The sequence below is a fragment of the Corvus moneduloides genome, chromosome 8 (assembly GCF_009650955.1).
Source record: "Corvus moneduloides isolate bCorMon1 chromosome 8, bCorMon1.pri, whole genome shotgun sequence".
Lineage (NCBI taxonomy): Eukaryota > Metazoa > Chordata > Aves > Passeriformes > Corvidae > Corvus > Corvus moneduloides.
Genome location: NC_045483.1, coordinates 16,320,963 through 16,341,294, shown reverse-complemented (window position 1 = coordinate 16,341,294; position 20,332 = coordinate 16,320,963). Strand labels below are relative to the sequence as shown.

The 20,332-nt window shown below is 36.8% G+C and overlaps 1 protein-coding gene across 2 annotated transcripts; it reads left to right on the top strand.

Annotated features, from left to right (window-relative positions):
- Positions 1-37: 37 nt before the first annotated feature.
- Positions 38-19,896, top strand: LOC116446992 (protein FRA10AC1). 2 transcript variants are annotated; one of them, XM_032115473.1, is made up of 14 exons: positions 38-120; positions 4,472-4,548; positions 6,529-6,621; positions 6,705-6,750; positions 7,556-7,632; positions 8,317-8,400; positions 8,888-8,972; positions 12,144-12,189; positions 14,884-14,997; positions 15,989-16,031; positions 16,477-16,601; positions 17,202-17,225; positions 18,498-18,582; positions 19,021-19,896. In XM_032115473.1, the coding sequence occupies exons 1-14, from the start codon at positions 88-90 to the stop codon at positions 19,061-19,063; spliced, it is 975 nt and encodes a 324-aa protein (XP_031971364.1). In that variant the 5' UTR covers positions 38-87; the 3' UTR covers positions 19,064-19,896. The 2 variants fall into 2 exon arrangements, with proteins under 2 accessions (XP_031971364.1, XP_031971363.1); XM_032115472.1 differs by lacking the exon at positions 38-120 and adding an exon at positions 340-694.
- Positions 19,897-20,332: the final 436 nt, after the last annotated feature.

Sequence of the window (20,332 nt, the reverse complement as noted above, 5' to 3'; positions counted from 1 at the left end):
CCCCGCTTTCCGGGAGCGGTCCCCAGAGCAGCGCCGGGGCTGGGAGCAGGGCCGGGCGGCGGAGGCGGCCCTCGCCGCGCCGCGGCCATGGAGCCCAACCAGCTGCGCCTCTCCGCGGCCGTGAGTGGGGCCGGGAGGGAGGGACGGAGGGGGCCTGGCAGAGACGGGCGGGGACAGGCCCGGCGGAGGCCGCGGCCTCCATGGCGGCGGGACCGGGGCGGGTGGAGGGGCCCGGCGGTGCCCGCGCGGGGAAGGGCCGAGCCGCCCTCCCCGGGCGACGGGCGGGCAGCCGGGGGTCGCGCCTGTGCCCCGCTCCGGCGACGGAGGACGGGTCAGGCGGGCAGGGACAGCGCTGGGCCACTTGGGGGAAAGCAAGTGAGAAAGAATGGCTTCAGAAGCTGCGTGCGACCCACAGCGGCCGGTGTTCGGTTTCTCCGTGGAGCTCCCCAGTACTCCTCGATGTCATGGTCTGCTGTGACCTACCTTTTACTCCTACTTTTTCTCTCATAGCTATAATAAAGGGGCAGTATCTTGTGAGTGCGTTTTCCCATTGTTAGGGCCGTTCACTATACAGTATATGCAGGCACTCCTTGTAATTAGTTTTACAAGGAAGAATAGGTTTGAAGCTAGTTGTACTTATTTTCAGGTTTTTTCCCCCAAGTGGGAGTGGCAAAGCTTCATAGACAACATCAAGGTGAGAGGAGCATGTTGCAGTGAAGCATTCTGACTTTCCACACAGCATCCTTTTATCCATCCAGGATGGCTCCTCAAGTCCTGTTATAGATCCTGGGCTTCCTTCAGACCCTCCCCAAATAGTCAGTACTAAAAACGAGCACTAGGGCCTGTTCTGGGCCACATCTGGGCTGTGAGCAGACATGACCACAGACCTTTGTGCTGGGCAGATAAAGGGAAGGATGGGAGTGATGATTATGAGGGCAGTGGCAAGACTAGGCCCGAAGTCAGGAGCCACACATTGGAAATATTTCATGGGACAACTTTGCCTTTTTTTCTTCTTTTTGACTGTCATCTTGTGTTCAGGCACATGTTGTGGTCGGGAGTCAACATGAACTGTGATGTGTCCATTTCACCAGTGTGTGTTTACTCCATTGGAGAGGCTTAAAGGAGGTGCCTTCTCTGGATGCAAATAAGTGCTGTAAATGCAGTGCTGGGCAGTTTGTAGTGTCCTGTATTGACATCAAGAGTCGTTATGTCAGTCTGAGGTCAGTTACGTGCAACGTTCATACATTTACAGTGTTTTGTGGGGGTTTTAGGAGCCCAGAGTTAAGTGGACTTTGTTCTGTCTCCAGTTGTTGCATTATTAAATAATCCAAGATGTTTGGATTACTTAAGTGTGAGCTAAATGTACCCCAAAGCATATTTGCACTTGTTTTAATTTCATGGTTTCAGTTTGTTTTGTTCTTTGGGAATAAAAAATTCAAAGTTGGTGCAACAGCAAAATACACTGTACCATTTAAGTTACATAGTTTTCAGGTTCATGTTTTGATAAAATACTTGGTATTTGTATTAATAATTTACTAGAAGCATTCTGAATCTGACAAATTACATCAAAGCAAAGTTTATATTTAAGGGTTTATTAAATAGAGAAAGTAGTTATTTTAAATTTTGTTGATGGTTTTGCATGTCCATGTCTAAATCTTCTAGGTTGGGCACAAAGCTTTGATATCTGCTCCTCTTTTGCTACAGTTAAATATTAAACACATTTTCCTTATTTGGGAATGTTGTCTGGCTTTTTTTGGTGTGTGCAGAAGGGGAGAAATCTGCCATAAAATTTTATGGTATTAGGTAGGTGTCTGTTCACATTGTCCTTCCAAAATGGCAAGATTCATTTACGGATGAGATTCTTTGATGGAGTTCATGAAATGAACTAGGTATGTTTTACCAAAAGTCAGGTCACCATCCTAAGGTGCTATCATCCTAAGGTGTTGGGTTAGAAATCATTTAGTCCCAGTCTCTCCAGTGTGGTCCAGCACTGCACCAGTGCAGTACCTATCCATCCTGCTGTTGCCTTCAATGGAGGAGTGATCTAGAAGTGTCAGGACATCAGACATGAGTTGTGTTCTTTTTCATTCTGAATTTATCTCTGAGGTATTGTAGTGATTCAGAGGAATGTCTGAAGCTGTGAAGAGCTTTCCTGTTGGAAGAGCAGCCTAGTCCTTAGTCATACCTGCTTTATATTCCCAGTCAGCTTTACAAAAGGCAGTCATCAACTTCTGAGAGCCCTGCAGTATGACTCTGTTGGAGCAGCTTTTCTTGCATCTTTTTTTCTTTTTATGTGAATCATTCCCAGAATCACCTGAGAGCTGATTACTGAGGATGTCTGCTTCTTTCCTGGGGTACATCATCCAAGGGCAACGGCTTTGTGAAAATCTCCTTTCATTTGAGCTTTCCTCTTCTTGCCTGTTTCAGTACTTCATCTGTCTAATGCTTTCATGCTCATGGTGTTGGCTGGGACTTTCTTCCCATTTGCGTGTGAAGGAAGGTCTTGATGTTCATTTGGGAAGCATTGCTAATGCCATTTAAAACATGCCCGGATTAGCATGATATTTTTTAAATTTATAGGCCAAGTATAAATATATTTGATGCATACTCATAGAGTGCTCAGACTTTTCTAAAGACCACATAAGCTTCATTAACAAAAGTAGTGACATGCCGGCTACTAGAACCAGCTAGCTATGAGACTACATCGTTGCTGCTTTTTTGCTAGTGCATGAGGACCATTTATAGCAGACATCTGCTGCACTTGTTTGTTTGGTTTGGGGTTTTGTTTTGCTTTGGGGGGGTTGTTTGGGTTTTTTGTTTGTTTCTGTTTTGTTTAGTAATGGACAATTTTTATGTCTCCTGGGAAACAGAAAGCAGTTCAGAAAAAGGTTCTGATTTGCTTTTGCTCAAATATATATGTATAGGAGAGTTACGTGTTCTTCAGAAGCATCCAGAAGAGCGGGAGGAACATTACAGTATTTTTATTATTAATAATAATAATAATTTTTAATAATAATAACAACAATAAATTTAAAAAAATCTTAAAAACAGTTCTTCACTGTCAGTTTGAGAAGATAGTGTTTTACATACTGTGCACGATACAGACCAGGTGTTGGTGTCAGTAGAGGATACAGCTGACTCTTCAGCATGGCATTTCTGCGAGGCATTTGCATCAAGAGAAGGCACCTCATCAAAATCATCCTCAGGAGTTTTTTTCAGGTTTTGTTTTTCTCAGCTTTTTGGCTGAGGAGGAATATGATTGTAGGCAATGTAAGAATCAGCTCAATCAAATGTGCTTGTTTTCTAACCCATTGTCTTTTCTTACCCCCAGTCTCACTTAGCAAGATACTTAGGTAGTGTGTGCTGAACCTTTCCACATGTAGATAAATTAATAACCATCCCTCTTGTTTTTACCTCAGTTGTGTAAAAGCTTGTTTGGAGTCGGTGCTGGTTTATGCAGTTCCCATCTCTGGCTGCTCTCTCCTTGTGGTGCCCCTTCAGCTGGCTGGTGTAGGTTGTGGGGACTCGGGATGAGCTGTAGGGAAACTTACCTGGGTTAAAAGAATCTTTTTTTGCATAGGTTCCTGTGTAACTTGGATGAGTTGTTTGATCTGGTTCATGTGTACTTTCACAACTGTAACTGAGCACTTGGAAGGAAGGTACCAGAGTAGGAGTGAGGGAGAGGAGATGGGATGTACTTAAGCCATTGCTTCTTCTGAAGGAATTGAACATGGAACTGTGCCTTGAAAAATGGAGGTGATAGATCTGGGCATCAGTCAGTGCTTGGTCATTTGAAAGCATTATGATATGGATATTTTGGTTTTCTTATGTGGGTTAATTTGACATTGTAGTCCCAAAGTGTGTGGAAAAGGTTTCATTTTCTGGTAGGAATGTTGTGCTGATGAGGTGATACATTCCTGCAAGCATATTGTTGTTTTATATTGTAGTTATTCTTTCAATCAGATTTCCAGCTACCAGTGTAAGATCTTATGATCTAAAATGCTATATCACAGCCCAAGAAACTTTTATTCCCATTTTTCTTCATTTATAATGTGGGAATATCACTTGCTGTCCTCCAGCCCCCTTAAAGACTAACTCCTTGGGAAAATATTCACCTTTCTCTTATGTAAGGAACATTGTTCAGAAAACAAAAACTCAAGGTATTTATCATACTTGTAGTTTTCTGCATCTATGTGAAGATTAAATATGAGGACATGTGCATATAAATTATTTACAAGGTGATCTATTTTATAAAGTGATCTTTCTTTGCCCTGTATTATATGGAATATTCCACAGACAAAATTCCATTGTCTGTGGAATTTTGTTTGCCTTACACATGTGAGAACTTGCGCTTGTTCTCTTGCTCTCTGTCTTTCTCTCTTTTATTTATGCATGATGGACAGTACTGATTTGTAATTATGCCATATCCATATTACATTAGCAGATATATTGACTGGTCTATTATTTTCAGGCACATGGCCATGGAGGCTATGATTCTGATTTTAGTGATGAGGAGAGTGGAGAGAAGTCTCTGCAAAAGACTAAAAGGTAATGTAGTACAGAATTAACACTTTGCATTATGTATTTTGTACAAATGGCCTCTTAGTGTGCATAGAAGATGATGCTGTTGTATGTAAGGTCTGGTGTTGAAATGGTTTTTAAAAAATCAATCTCTTTGATTTCTGCATCTCCTCACCTCCAGCTTGCCAAAGCTTGTAATCTCCTAGGGGCAGCTGATTAAGATCTGTTCTGCCATCTCCATCTGGTGTATATTTGCCCCTCAGTTCTTGGAGCAGAGTGTTTTGTTTTTCTAAGCATTAGTATCCACTGCTGGGTTTTGGCAGCACTGTTCACACCACTGTGATCCATCAGGACAAATGGAACTGCTAGGAGAGCAAGGCAAAACAGGCCAAGTGGTAGCAGGCTTTGTAGATATAAAGCACATAGAGATATAAAGTGGAGAACTGATGCTACTTCTTTAATTTGTGGTGAGACCTGGGAATCGCTAAATTGTGTTGTGATGAATCCTTGAAATGTACTTGCACATCTCTTATTTGAGATGACCTTGGCCAATACTTGCAGTGGTTTGCACAGTTAGTGACCTGGAATTTTGTAGTCTGATCTTACTGTATTGTAAAGATTTGTATTTATTTATGTATTTATTTTGCTTTTATATTTTAATTCCTTGACACTTTCTGCACCATACTTAACATTTGGCCTACATTTTGCGGATACTTTCCTTACTTTTTCCTGTCTCTCCCTTGCTCTTTTATTGGACTTTATTTAAGAGGACTTTCTGGAAACTTTCCTAGGACTCTTGCGTATTTTTCCTTCATAGAAGAATTGAAAGAATGAGTTTTGTAGTGTCTGATTGCATTCTGGGAAAAAAAAAATCATGTTTTAATCTTTGGAATAGTAGCCATTGTGCTATTTCATATATTTTATAGATATAGCTGTTCTCCATTAAAATAGTGACTGGTTTTGTTCGGATTTCATTTTCTTTAAATGCCATTGCGCATTCTACCATTCCACTTTCTAGGTGGAATATTAACTAACCATCAGGAGCCTTTCAAAAATACCATCATTATCCTTGTTCTGGCACACCACTGCTGATTCCCAGTAGGGCTCTTATGTGGGTTCCTTTTCTTGCTCTATCATGGTCTTTATTTTCACTGTAAGGAAAATAGCTGTCTTAAATTCTCTCCAAATTGCTGTTTTATAGAGCCTCCTTATGGGAATTTTGTGCTTTTGAGTAAATTATACCCTAAGTTTCCAGAGTCCTATATTCCATAGCTAGAAACAAATTCCCTGGCTTGCTTTCTTCAGGTTTCTGATTTCCATTCTTTCTGCCCACTGATAGTTATGGAAAAATCTCTTCTTCACCTAAGTTCATGAATGAAATCTACTAAATTTAGTAAAAACTAAATTTACTAGCTAAAATGTATATATTTTTATTTTTATTATTGTTGAACTCTAACAGTAATTTTAGCTGCCTACTGACAAGTACAGTTCACAACATGGTAATTGACTTTTAAATTTGTGATTCTTGTGATTGCACTACAAGAGGCAGAACTGTTTAATGAGGTGTTGAGACATTGGCATGAAAGGGTGGAATATGGTTACTGCCAATCACTCATTCAGTGAGTGCACTGTCCTTCCTGTTCCTACTTTGCTGTGTAGCTGAGATTTGTAAAGGACTTTCGATGTCAGAGTGAAACTGAGGAATCTTCCAGGTTTTTTCATTGCAGTTCTATAGTGATAATATTAATAAAAACAAATATTAAAAATTGCTGGTTTAAGCAATTGCCTCTAAATGCCTACTGGAAGCAAATGCCTTTCTGATTTGGTTCTGCTAATGAGGTGAAGTCCAAGCTGGCTTTGGTTCTGAAGTTTCATTTTATTCTTGTAGAAAATAGCAATATAACAGTTTCTGTTACTCAAGATAGTGCAAAGTTTGGCATATGAAAATTTTATTGCTTATAAAAAGTTTTTGACTATCTTTTCTTCCTTTTTCCCACCTACTTTTAGAATAGAGGAGGATGCCCTTCTGATAAAGCCATTCCAGAAAGCAAAACAAGGCAGTGTGGTCCACAGACGATTTGCAGCTGAAGAATGTGATAGGTATCTTTTACATATTGCTTTTGTGAAACATTTTCCTCCTAATGGAAAGATAGTTTTCACTGAAACATGTTTGTTATTAACAGGGAAGAAGCAAGAAAAAGAAGATTTCACCTGATATCAATGGATGCTGTATCCTTCTGTTTCATTTTTCAAGTTTGAAGATGGAGCACAGGTTATCCATTATGGTAAAATACTGGGATTTCTCAGTTATCACATCAAGTGACAGTGGCGCACCAGATACTGAGTGATTCTTCAGAGGAGCTTCTTTTTGCTGTTGAGATAAAAGTTAATTGAAAACCTTTCTAAGAAGCCATATAAAGTTTTTATTTGTGAAGACACTTTCTGAATAAGTTATTACACATTCGGCTCAAATTATGGTACAAAATGTGTTTCAAATTATGTTTCTGAGGCCAAAATGTTCTAAGAAGCATTTAATATTTTTCCATGATTTTCATTTCCAAACCAAATCATACAACTTTTATTTATATGTTGCTGGTAAAAATGTAACAAATTACTTCATTTTAGTAGCCAGACTGTTTTTATAATAGAAGAGCACAAACCTGTTTTAAACCAAAACTGCAGTACAAAGAAGCTGTTGTTTAAATCACAGCTGAAAAAATTAACCAAGTTTCTGTGTATATGCATACAGAACATCTTTGATAGAGAAAGACAGTTTTATAAATGATGAATGAGGTTTTAAAGATGAAATTGCCTTGAATTCCTGTATTTGGAAATTAGCTTCTATGAGAGGTTATTAAGTAAAAGTTGCTATTTGGGTTGCATTAATTCCACTCCTTTTTTTTTGAAATTACTGAACTGTTTGTGAGAAGAAAAGTCTTTCTCTTATTAAAAACATTTAGGTTGGGGTTTTTTTGGTTTTAAGCTATGGTAAAAGGAAATAAGTTCTGAAACAATCCTTAATTGCTTTATTCAGTATGAAAGGCATAAAAAGTTTGTGCATGACTACATTTTATACTATGGCGGCAAAATAGAGGATTTCCGACGATCTGGGTGAGAACCATTAGCAAACTTTCCCCTCCTGACCCCAAAGCTCTCCTGTTATGTAAAGGGAATAAGTGTATATTATAGCTTTGGGGGCAGAGATGATGTAGCTGTGTATCAAATTACTAATTGTTTTGGTCACAAATGGTAACTACAGTAATTGGAAATACCCAAACACAAAATTGCCTCGTTTCATTTTGTTTCCATATTTTTAGAGAAGAGCTTACCATGAGCTGAATTACTCTTGTTTTGTTATGTAAAAGGAAAGATGACAGGTGATCATTAATGGAGGGTACATTGAGAAATATCTGTCAGTACCTTCAAAATAACAGTCTGAAATACCTCTGAAATGTGCAGAATTGCCATCCATTGTCCAGAATAATGATAACTTCTTTAGAGCTATCTATAACTGCCTTTTAACATCACTGTCTTCAACAAAGAGTATAAAAAGTGTTTTCAGACAGGGTCAAGTCATCCACAATTTCAGTGGCTGTTTTCCACCATGAGTTTTTTTATTTGTGAACAGGTATGCCAGGGAATACATTTTTGATAGTTTTATTTCATAGCTATGTATTCCTTTATGCTGTGAGGTAGAGATCAGAACTGTAAAATATTGATGCTTACCAAATGATTATTTGATGGATTTTCATTTTAATGTTACATTGTACTTAAAAAAGGTGTGTCCTTTTATAGAGCAAATGACAAGACGGATCTTGATGTTATTAGAGAAAACCATAGATTCCTGTGGAATGAAGAAGATGAAGCAGACATGAATTGGTACCTGAAACTATTATAGGATATGTTATTTTTAGATCACTTGTACTAAATTTGTTATTTCCCCTACTAATTAAGAATTACTGTGCATACTTAGTGATCATTCTTTGATCTTTGATGCATTAGAAAATGAAAGACCATTAGAAGATCTTTCATATTGTAGTATTGCTCAAATGCCAACATGAATTGATGACAGAAAGAACTAATAAATAATAGTGATTCTCTGAGATCCAAACGACTGTTCAAAAACTCTGAAGAAAGCAGAGTTTGAAAAAATACTGTTTAGTATGTACTGTGGATTTATTTTATTTTTCCTGTTTTATGGGAATTACTCCTTAATTTAATGAGCGTGTATCTGTTGTATTTCTAGGTCTACAACTTATGTTCTTTTGATGGAACAACTTGTCTTTGTCTTGCTAATGTCATTACAATATAAAGTGAAATGTGTTGTCTTCTGCATTTAATAAAAAATAATACTTTTTTGTTTTAGGGAGAAGAGGCTTGCAAAGAAGTATTATGATAAATTGTACAAAGAATACTGTATAGCAGATCTCAGCAGATACAAAGAGAATAAGGTATCTTTCATTAGTGTAAATAATCTTGGGTTTTGAAGTATACCCTTTTTAAAAATTGCCTTATGATTGTGGATATGTTGTAAAACCAGAATGTTAGTACCCCTCCCATAGAAAGGGAGTTGTGAGAATTTGTCGAGTCACTTAATAAGCAGCAGCAGTTTGAATCCAAGCATTGTTACTGCCTCAAAAATGTGCTTCTGTGGGAATAGGAACATTTCTGTCAGATGATGTTTTATGAAGAGGTACATTGTGTGTGAAAGGCAGAAAGTGCAAAGGGGTTAAAGAAAGAAGGCTAGAGAGGTTGCTCGGAGAGGCGCAGTAGATGAGGCTTAAAAACCCATGGAATGTTACTGTTAAAAAAAAGTCTAAAAGAGTTTTGTACTTGAATGCTGGCAGAAACAATTTTGGAAAAGTCTATTCTAAAACAGCATCTTTTGCTAGTTGTTCTTTTCTGTTTGTGGAAGCAGGATTTGTATGTGCCTTGTAAATAAATAGAATTTCTTAAGAGAAACAGCCCAATTCCAGCACCAGGTTTTCTTCTTAAACGGAACAGCCTTTTTTTTTTTCTGAGTTTTTGGCTGACTAACTTCTTAGTGAAAGAATACACACTAATCTTCTATTGTGATTTTCCAAAGACTGGTGCTGAACTCAGATGCATCTTGGTGTTCTTAGCACATAGTAACCCAGCCTATATAGTTCTTCTAGACTATTTATGGTATTGAAAATTACATTCACTGGTAAATATTTGCAAAGACTGGGCTTAGCTCTATTAGGAAGAAAATATGGCAGTCATCTAAAGACAATTGGGACAGTAAAATGCAAAAATTTAATTAAAATTAACAAAAACTAAAATGCTGAAGATGCCTTCCCTCCTTTTTTTGAGTAAATTTGATTTTATTTTTCTGTAGCTATTTCATATCCCCCCAGCTGATTTCCCTCGAGCATGCTTACAGATTTTGTTTCTCTCACTACTGTGCCAAGTTTCCATATGTTTGCTGTCTTTTGTGGGAAACTGTTTTGCCCCAGATTCTTTTTTTTTTTTTCTTTTTGTGTTGTGTTGTGTGAACAGTATTTCCCTGTCAGACTTCAAGTGTGTCTGTCCTAACTTTGAGGTCACTCTCAGTTCCCATTTATGCTCCTAAGTTATTACCTATATTTTTGGAATTGCCATGTCAGCATAACTGCTGTGTCATGCAATTTGTAAAATATTTATGCTTTCTTTCCTCAAATACGTTCTGATCATATGAAAGTCCTTTGTTAGATATTCTTAGAAAAACAGAAAAAAAAATGAGATTTTTCTCAATGACTGATTTATCCATGCCTATGTTTGGTACAGAAGGATTTCAAAGCAGGCTTTTTTCTTCAAAGTCTTAAATAAGCTGCTCATCCCGTTCGTACTGATGGAATACAGTCTGTGCTTTCAGATTTTTCCTGCCTTAATTTTTTTCTGAATTTCCAGAAACTGGAAGTTGGATATCTTTAGCCCCCCTGCCTTCTGTTTTGCAGTGCTGGTGCTATGAGAGGTGCAGGGTAGATAATAAGCTTCTCAGCTAGTCAGCCTTTTGCATGATAGTTGTTGATGCTTTACATGTTGATGCTTCATCTTGATATAAGAAAGAAATTTTTTATAGTGAGAACATTTGGTTGCTGGAACAACCTCCCCAGTGGCACAGTGGAATCCCCATTGCTGGAGGTTTTTCAGATGCAGTTGCCCAGGGTGATAGATAATCTCATCTGGGCTCCCTTCCCCATGGAAGGTTGAACCTGGTAGTCTGTTGAGGTGCCTTCCAACCTGGGCTGTTCTTTGACTCTGTGATTCTATAGTGTGCTAGTTGCTGTCAAAGCGAAGTTGGAGGTCAGTTTTCTGTGATGTTTTAAATATATATATTGCACAGATTGAGACTTGCACGTATGTGCTCATCTGTCTTTTCACAGCTGTAAATGTTCCGCTCCTAGCCACAATCTTCTAGTCAGGTAATTTTTCTAAAGATCTCTGCATAGAGATTGCAGCTCAGATCTCTTTAGTTCTGAAGTAAACCATTGTTTTGTGAAGGACTGGATAAATGGTAAGGGGCAGTTTCATGGGAGAGTCTATTTTGAGAATCCAAAAAATAAGCAGAACCACCTTCTCAAAGACTGAAGCTCAGGAGAAGACAGTAAAAAGCCCCAAGACAAACAAACCCGAAAGGCCACAGCCACATTCCAGTTGCTGGTCCAGACTGTTTTACTCACTCACACACATGGCTGTGCAGACACACACATGCACACACACACACACACACACACGGCTGGGACTCCCCTGCTCTCATCCCTAGAGATTCACAGGTGCTCTCACATCCAGAGCTGGAGACCTACTCATCCTCCTTGTTCTGTGGCCACTTCACCTACCACCAGTCTGGCTTGGTCTTCACTGGTGTTTCCTTTAATCAGAAATGCCAGTGTGAACCTCTGGTGTGACACTACTAAGAGACAGTGGAAGAGTGTTCTGACAGCTCTTGCTTGTGATGGGTCTGTTATTCCTTACATTTTCCCTAGAGAAGAATTTTCTAGGTCAAGGTTCTCTTTAAACCTTCAGTGCATCTTGTCTGCAAACTTTGAGGCTGATAAATGACTGTATTGTCAGATAGTTCAGTTCTAATGTCAGCTTTGCAGTGCAGCACAGGAGGGTGTTCTGCATTTAAGTTTTATTTGGTATGCACTGGATTGGAAAAGTTCCCTTTGTTGTCTTATTTTCCTAGAGAAATTCTTATTTGCTGTCTCTGTACTTTGTTTTGTAGCTTAACAGATTGGAACTGTCTCCTATTTGCTAAGAAATAAAATCTGTTTGACACCTGGTCAATAAATAAAATAAATTCTATTCTTTTGGTTTTATTTCCAGATTTCTAGGCCAACTTGTCTTCCACTTGGAAATGTTAATATGTTTGCTTCTGTAATTGTTTTTCAGCATGGAGGACTTTCTGTAAAAATAAAAATATTCCAAGTATTTTTATAAATAAAATACCACTCTAGTGAGCAGAGGCAAAGAGACATTTTTAATTAAAAGAGAAAAAATTAAATTTTCTTGACCAGAATTAAATGCATGAACCATGTGCAGGACATCAATCAACTGAAATTACTCTTTACATTGCTTAATATGTTGACTATTCACAACTCAATTTTGGTTCTTAACAGTTTGGATTTAGATGGCGACATGAGAAAGAAGTAATTTCAGGAAAAGGTAATGCTGTCTTTCATTTTATATTACATTTCTTCCTGATGCTTCTCTTGCTTTTTGAAATAATTTTGTGTGATAATATTTGACAGTACTGGTAAGTTTATCAGTCCAGGTGAGTTTATCAGGTAAGTTTATAATGTACAATAAATTGACTTGTCTTCCAGCTTTGCTGTTTTATGCCACATAGGTTTAGACTGCACACTCATCTGCACATATTAAAATTAAAGGAGCATATAGTTTATTTTCACAAGGTCAGTTTTGTAATGAACACCACCATAATGCATTTGGTGTAGATGTAGAATTTAATGGATGGGCTTTTTAGATGCTTTTTCTCCAGTAGTTTTGCTACCTCATTAGCCTTTGATACCTGTAATTGAAATCTCTCAGTAGTCCTCCTCAGGAAATAATTTATTGATTAACAGTTTCTACAGTGCTGTTGTGGAAAACGTTAACTTTTAAATTAAAGTTTCTTGTGTGGTACCTATTTTAGGCTAAATTGGTTTTGAAAGCTTCAGTAGGAATGGTTATCATGTCTCCCAATCCTGTCTCTAAATCAGTAGCTTAATTCTGGGTGTGAAGTCTTACCAGTGTGTTACTGGGACTTTGCACAGTGGTCCTTGTTCCATGGCTGAGGTGCTTGGGCTTCTTCAACTTGCTGCAAAAGCAAGAAAAGGAGGTGAATGAGGTATTGCTGTTCCTGGGGGCGGATCCCCATATACATGTGGTTTTCAGAAGTCACATGCCAGGAAATTGCATGGAGTTGTACTGTTGATCAATATCACTCGGTTACAGTTTAATAAACAGCTGTGTTCTGTAAACACCTCTATTGTAATATATTTCAAAAAGTTAGAAATGCATTTATGATCTTTAAAAAATTAAGTATTTCACAGCAGAAAGTGTGAACATTAATGGTGGGGTTTTTTAAACTGTAAAGATTAAGCCTCTAAAGGTAGTTGCAGTCATGTGTTGCATTCAGCACTACAGATTATATTAATGGATAGTTACATTTGATACAATTACATGCTTTATTGAATACTTTAACAAGATAATTAAAGTAAACGAGAAGTAAATTATTTTTATGTCTTCGTGAGGAAAAAAATTTATAGCTTTGTAAAATGTGGTATTCCATATTTTAAAATGTGGGAGAAAGTGCAGAATTACATATTTCAAGCTTTTTAATGGAATCCTAATGAAAAGTGAGCAACTGGAATAGAAGAGTGGATAAATCCTCTCTTTCACCACTGGGGGGTGCGAGAACCCAACCCTCTCGGGGGTGTCGGACGCACTCTCCGAGTGTGGTTCCAAACCTTTAAAAAAAGCTGTGGGTCTTTTATGCTATTTTAAAATATAAATCAGCCATATAAATTGCTTTAATGAAATGTAATAACACATCGATTCCTACCTGTCTGATAATTAGCATTAGCATTGTATGTACTTATTGTATGTGCTGATGGAGCTGTGTCTGTATAGTGGCGATGAGAACCACTGCCGGCGCGCTGTGCTAACGTTTGGGGGTGGTAACAAGGGAACGCAGGAATGGAGTACTCACATTTGATGGCTTTGCATTTGATGGCTGTCTTTGCCTGGTCATGAAGAAGAAGAGCTAGGAGAAGTGAAAGAAGAGGTGTCACTTGTATTACTAATTGTGAATGCCAAATTATTTCATTGGCTTCTTTTCTTTCCACTCTTTGCCATAAGTGTTTTGAAAGGTCATATAGCAGATTGCTGTGACACAGGGTACTGATAGGCATACCTTACATGTGTATTAATACCTTAATGTGTATTAATTTGAAACCTGCTTTTTAATGAGAGTTTTGGGGGTTTTTTTACTTCAAATGTTTGCATTCCAAGTGGTGTTTCATTACAGAACTGAAGTATCTGAGGACACTGCCAATCCATTAGTTAGCCGCTTAGGCAGAATCTTCTGAGGTTAATCGTTCACCAACAGTCCTGCTTGTGAGCCTATTAATACACATCCTTTCTGCCTGCTCTGCATACGAATCAGTCTTCTGCAAAGGGAATACATGTATCTTTATTACTCCAATATTGGGACTTCAGTGGTGTAAACAAAATTGATTATGTGCAAATTTGTTTTAAAATCAGTGTTGCTTTTCACATAATGAACCAAAGGAAGATTTTCAAGCTGATGTAGCATTTCTGACAAAGTTGGATTTCCTTTTCTTAAAACGAAGGTATTTATGGATAGTCACTAGAATACAAATTGTATCAGGTACACTAGTTATGTAAAAACATGTAGGCATCTTCATATTGTATGAACATGATACTTTGAATGGTTTGATGTCGTTAAAGATACATGTCTGAATCACAACTTCTGATCCATCCTCTGCTAAGTAAGTAATTTAGGGTATATAGGATGTATCCTAGTGACACTCATTTTTTCTGAGTTCACTATTAGACTCATTATTTCATAATGTACACACCTTCATCCATACATTTCAAAACACAGTTATGTTTTTTTCTTTGCAAATAGGCAATATTGGACAAGTATGATTGATTGCTTTGTTGTTCCCTGTTATTGTTTCCTTAATCTAGATGTTATTTTTAGATTTGTGGGTTTTTTTTATTTGAAAGAAACGGAGAACAAAAAGCAAAAACTGAGCAGAACCGGAAATAACAACCCCAAATCTATTAATGTTAATCATTGAACCACGGTTTGCTGGTTTTGACTCTTTACAGGTCAGTTTTCCTGTGGGAATAAACACTGTGATGAGGAAGAAGGCCTGAAGAGCTGGGAGGTGAATTTTGGTTATGTTGAACATGGCGAAAAGAGGAATGCACTTGTGAAATTGAGTAAGTCAGCCCTTCAAGGATTTGTACACTTGAGAGAAGACAAGTATCTTGTACTTTGAATGCTATTGAGTGAGACCCAATGATAATAATATGAATTCATGGCAAATGCTGAATAGGAGATCATTTTGTTAATCATAGATGGTCATATGATGCTCTTGATTTAGGGAGAACAGCTGTTATCATTATATATGACTATGTTGTTACAGGTTGAGCACTTGATTCTGTATAATTGGCATGTCATAAAATTAGAATAATTGGCTGTAAGCTGTTTCATATAGAAGCATTTCTAGTTTTAATGGACAATACTGCATTGCAAGGAGAATTTCGGCAGTCATTGCTCGTTCAGTTTCTTGGCTTAGAAGTCCTTAGGGCTTTGGACCAGACAACTTCTTGCATACTTTTAGCTCTATTGATTTTATTTCAAATATTTGTGTTTTCTTACAAAAGTTCGCTCTTTAAATAATTTTCTTTTCAATTCTTACATCTCGACTGGGATTCTCTAATTCAGTATTGTGTACATTATGATATGTTCATCAGATTTTAAACTCAGCACAGTTTATACAGTTACTTTGTGTAAAATGAGTGAATAGTGGGGGTTTTTTTCCTTTTGTGCACAGGACAATCCATGTGGGAACACTTGGTCTCTGACAAAGCTCTAAGAGACTTACAGGTCTTCAGTATAATTGCAGAACAATTTGATCTGTCCACAAGGATCCATAAATGGGATGCCTGTACATGATAAGCGCTGATACTTCTTTAATGAAGAGTTGCCAGTGCTAAACTTGTGATCTTCCTTCACATTTAGTATAAAGTCTGGGATTGTACTGAAGACTTTCATCATGTATTTTTTCAATCCTGGCTGCAATTACATTGTAACTAGTGTTTTGAAGGAAAAGCTACTGATATTGAAAGATCTAGGTCTAGTTTTGTAGTTTTGTTAATTATGTTTATCAAATTCTTGGCTGCAGCATTCTCTTTTTCTCTATTTCAGGACTATGTCCAGAATGTTCCCACAAACTAAACTTCCATCACCGGTAATGAAATATTTTGAAAATAATGGGGACTGAATTATTGATAAGTTGCAATTATGATGAACAGCACCTTGGGGCAAAACTTCAGTGAGATGATTATGAGCTTCATTTATCCTGAAATAGCATAAATATTCTGGGGTTCTTATAAAGCCACTGTTAAGCGTTAAGATACCATGGTAATGACAGCACAGAACCCCTCAGACTGGAAGAATTCCATCCCTACCACCACAGAAGTTTCATTTGCTTAACTTCAGCCTGGTGATTGATTATTTTTCTTATCTTGTGTTTCTATAGCACTTTTCTTTTTAACTGAATCATTTTTTTTCAGTTTAACTACTGGTATATGTCTGAAAAAATGACAACTGTTTGACTGAATTAAATACTTCAGATTTACTGTTGCATTAGAAGTACATATAATAGAGAAGGTGTACATTCATCTCTTTTAAAGGAGGAAAGAAGTCAAATCACGCAAGAAAAGAGGCACAGCTGTACAGAGCTCTAAAGAGCCAAAAAGTAAGAAGACAAAATTATCTCGTTCAGCAAAAAAGAAGTCCAAGAAAAAGACCCATAAAGGTAAATTGAAACTTTAAAACTTCAATTATTAAAATACTCAGGTCAGTTGAACCTTAGTTTTGCTATAGCTGCATAGATGTAAACATATAATTATGTATAAATATAGATAAATACATTTAGTTATACATACAGTTATGTAACTTCCTGGACTGTAACACAGGTAGTCAGAAACGTAAATTTCCTAGGTAAAATTTCCTAGATGCAGAAAAAAGATAAATTTCTTATCTTTAACAGAGAAGGACAGCCTTTTGAAAAGTATGCACTGCAAGGGAAGTTTGTCCAAGCATTGGATTTTGCATGCTAGAAAGGGTTGTGAAGTATTTCATTCCATGAGGCTTTTGGGTTGAAAGCATTTTGAAAATGTTAGATAACCTTTTTTACACCACAGATCTTGGGTTGACATAATTAGGCTCAAACTGATGACCTGTGCACTCATGCAAAATAAATCCTTTTATTTCAGTGTTTGCTTGCTCTCTTTGAATGTGGTGTGTGCACGTGTTTAGAGTAATATATTGTGATAAAAATATCTTTGTATACAACTTAAGATAACGGATAAAACCAAGAGAAGCTGACTGGTTTTTTTTCTATTTTTCTTTACAGATCAGGTTTCTTCAGATGATTCAGGTAATTCTGATAAAGATTAAGAATATCCTTTATGTTTTTGTAATAAGGTGTATAATTTCATAGGCAGTTGTCATTGATCTTCGTTTTATTAGCTGTTTTAATATTTTATAAGATAAGAATGCTGTCTGAAACAGAAATAGGAAGGTTTGAATGAATTACTTACATATATTGGAGAACAAGTGTAGGGAATTTCAAGAAGGAAATAGTTTAATCAAAAAATAAAAATGTGGGCAGATAACAGAATGGAAATAATCAAAAGAATGAGAGGTCAGGCTGTTCTAAAAAAGAGTAGAGGGTGTAAAAATAGGTACATTGTTAATAATTTCATGCTGTGTAGTCTATACTGTGTAAAGATAGTACTTTTCTGATACAAAAACTGCTACATTTTCCTTCAGGGAATTATACTGATGTGTACTCTGCTCAAAAAAAAAAAAAATTAAATAAATCCTAGGCTTTAATTAATGTCTTTTCCAGCTACCACCTGTAGTACCTCAGAGACCTACTTGTTGCAGGTGGATGCATTCAGTGACTCCTTGGACATTGGTTGTTTCTGTATCTCAGTGATTGCAGTCTCCAGTTTCTTTTTTGGTGAAACAGGCCCCATGTCCTGGTCATGCCAGTTCTTGCTGCAGACTGTCTAGAAGTGATTGACTGTTTTCACTGATTTCTCTACTCTACTTTTTTAAGAATGTTCTCACCCCCTAGGCTTTCCCAGTTAGATACAGGAAGACCTGAAGCAGTTTTCTAATGACTTGAGACCATGCACAAAGTCTTTGTTTTATCAGGAAACTTACTGGAAGATTGAGAGGGGGTGGTTTCTGATATGAGTTGTCACCCCGTGTACTAATTTGAAAGAGTTACGCAGCAATCCATATTTTCTTACACTTTCACTGATAAGTCACCATTGATAAGAACTATCATTTCAGTAAGGTAATTGATTACTATCATAAATGGAAAATGAATTGTAATTTTGAGTTTGTGGTTATTTAATTTTAAGAAAAAAAATGCTATGTTGCTGTTGTGTCAAGATCAGTGTTTTGATGATTGTTGTTACTGTTTAACCAAAACATTAGTTCATGATACCTAAGAATCTTTTTGATGCTACATTGATTAACATTGCAAAACATTTTCATTTTCACTTTATGCAAAGTTAAGTGTTCTGTTTATTCTCATGGTTGCTATTAAACATTGCTTCTAGCAATATACCATCTTATTAAAAAAAGATAAAATAATTTAAAATTTATTTCATAAGCATTTTAAATTTTTCAACAGATTCTGATAACAGCAATGCAGAAGATGGTCCTTCAGAAGCTGACTTTTGGAAAGGTCCTCTACGAGAGGCAGATGAAAAGTCACGGTTAGTTTGAAATAGTGGACGTGCAGCTTCTGAAACGTATGGTGTCCATTGAGAACTGCAAAGGCAGAGATGTCCCAAATGTTTCAATTATTCAGACATAAAAGGTTATGTCAAATCTCTTTCTGTGTAGTGAACTTAAAATTGTGTTTTTAAAGAGGAGACATACGCAGCTCTTGAGGAAAACCTTTGTTAAGCCACTATCATACCACTGCTGCCTTACCCCCTACTATACCATTAATTATCTTAGCAGCAGGTCCCAAGAGTCAGCTCACACAGGGAAAGGTGAAGGGTATTGGAAAGTAGGGAGTAAGTCAAAATTATCTATATCTTCTGCAATTCTAATCAGAAGTTTGCTAAAGCTTTTTCATACAAAGATTATCTCCTAGGTACAAATCCAAAGCAGAACTGTCTGACTTTTATTTTTTGTTCTTGTTACAGGGAAGAGGAGTTTGATGAGTATTTTCAAGACTTATTTCTCTAAAACTTGCAGTTGATGTAGGCTGATTTTCTTCGTGAGTTGTCAAGATGGAAGTCTGGAAATCCAGTCATAATCTTCCAGAGACTGCGCTCTGCCTGCATACCTTTTCTACAGTCACTCTTATGGACCATTTGGGTAGATTGTCTTTGTACAAGGCTTCAAATCTAAAAACTTTCTGTTTCTTGTAGTAGGCTGCATACTCTTGAAACAATAGAAGTAATTTTTTCAGTTCTGTGCAGAAGATATATGGCACCCAAACTTAAACAAGAATATAGTTTCTTGACATGACAACATGGAAGTTCACTGCTTTTATTTTATCTCAAACTTCAGTTATTGCCACATTTTTGTAAAGGAACATTTTGTAAGATTCTGTGAGTAGTTTAAAGCCATACACTTTAATATATTTATCCTTTAAATTTATTAAAGAGGAATAAATAGCCTTAAATTTATTGGTCATGTTGACTTCAATACTTGGGTATTAGTCGCTGTAAGTATTTTCAGATGCTATTGGAGAAGTTCAGATTTTGTCAAATATGTGTTCTACTTGAATTAAGTAAACCATATCTGAAATGTCTCTCCTACTCCTTTAAAAAGTTCAGTTTATTGTGACTTTCTTTTAAATTTTAGTTGTAATGCGATGTGTCTTGAAATTCCACTTCAACAAACTTGGTTGGTTGGTGAAATTTTCGATGTAAAAAATAATGTGTGGCTTTCTACTAGAGATGCACGTGACTTTAATGTTATCTGTGGCTTCTCCTTTCCGTTGATTGAATGTTAATCCTTCTTTCATGTGTAATCCTAAATATACAAATAAAGCATGTATATTGCTTGAGAAACTTTCTGGATTCATTTTGTTCTTCAAGTTGCCACACATCTTTAAACATTCATTCAGTCATGTTTCCAAAGAAACAGTCTGCACATTAATAGGTAGCATGCCTATATTTTTTCTGCCTGGTGAAAATTACTTTGGATACAAAGGTCAGACTTTTTAAATTAAGTTTTCATGTTAATCTGAGGAAAGTTGATGTTGTATAAAATGTATTTTTGATAAGTACTTCTCACTGTAGATATATTTATAGGAAGTATTTCTAGTAAGTATTTGATGTGGACAATGTAACAGCAAAGATGGTTTTAGCGTACTTATGAACATCTTACATGCACTTATATGAATGTTAAGAACTCTATTTACAAGTATTACTTAACATAATTACATTTTAAACAGTTTGTACTTACATAATAGATGACCGTACAAGGACATATTTAGGGCGTCCT

Excerpts from the sequence above, each read along its gene's own strand:
- LOC116446992 (XM_032115472.1), top strand. The coding sequence starts at position 578 with ATGCAGGCACTCCTTGTAATTAGTTTTACAAGGAAGAATAGGTTTGAA. Across the intron at positions 12,190-14,883 it reads AGAAGTAATTTCAGGAAAAG|GTCAGTTTTCCTGTGGGAAT; the intron begins GTAATGCTGTCT and ends GACTCTTTACAG. Across the intron at positions 16,032-16,476 it reads AAACTAAACTTCCATCACCG|GAGGAAAGAAGTCAAATCAC; the intron begins GTAATGAAATAT and ends TCTCTTTTAAAG.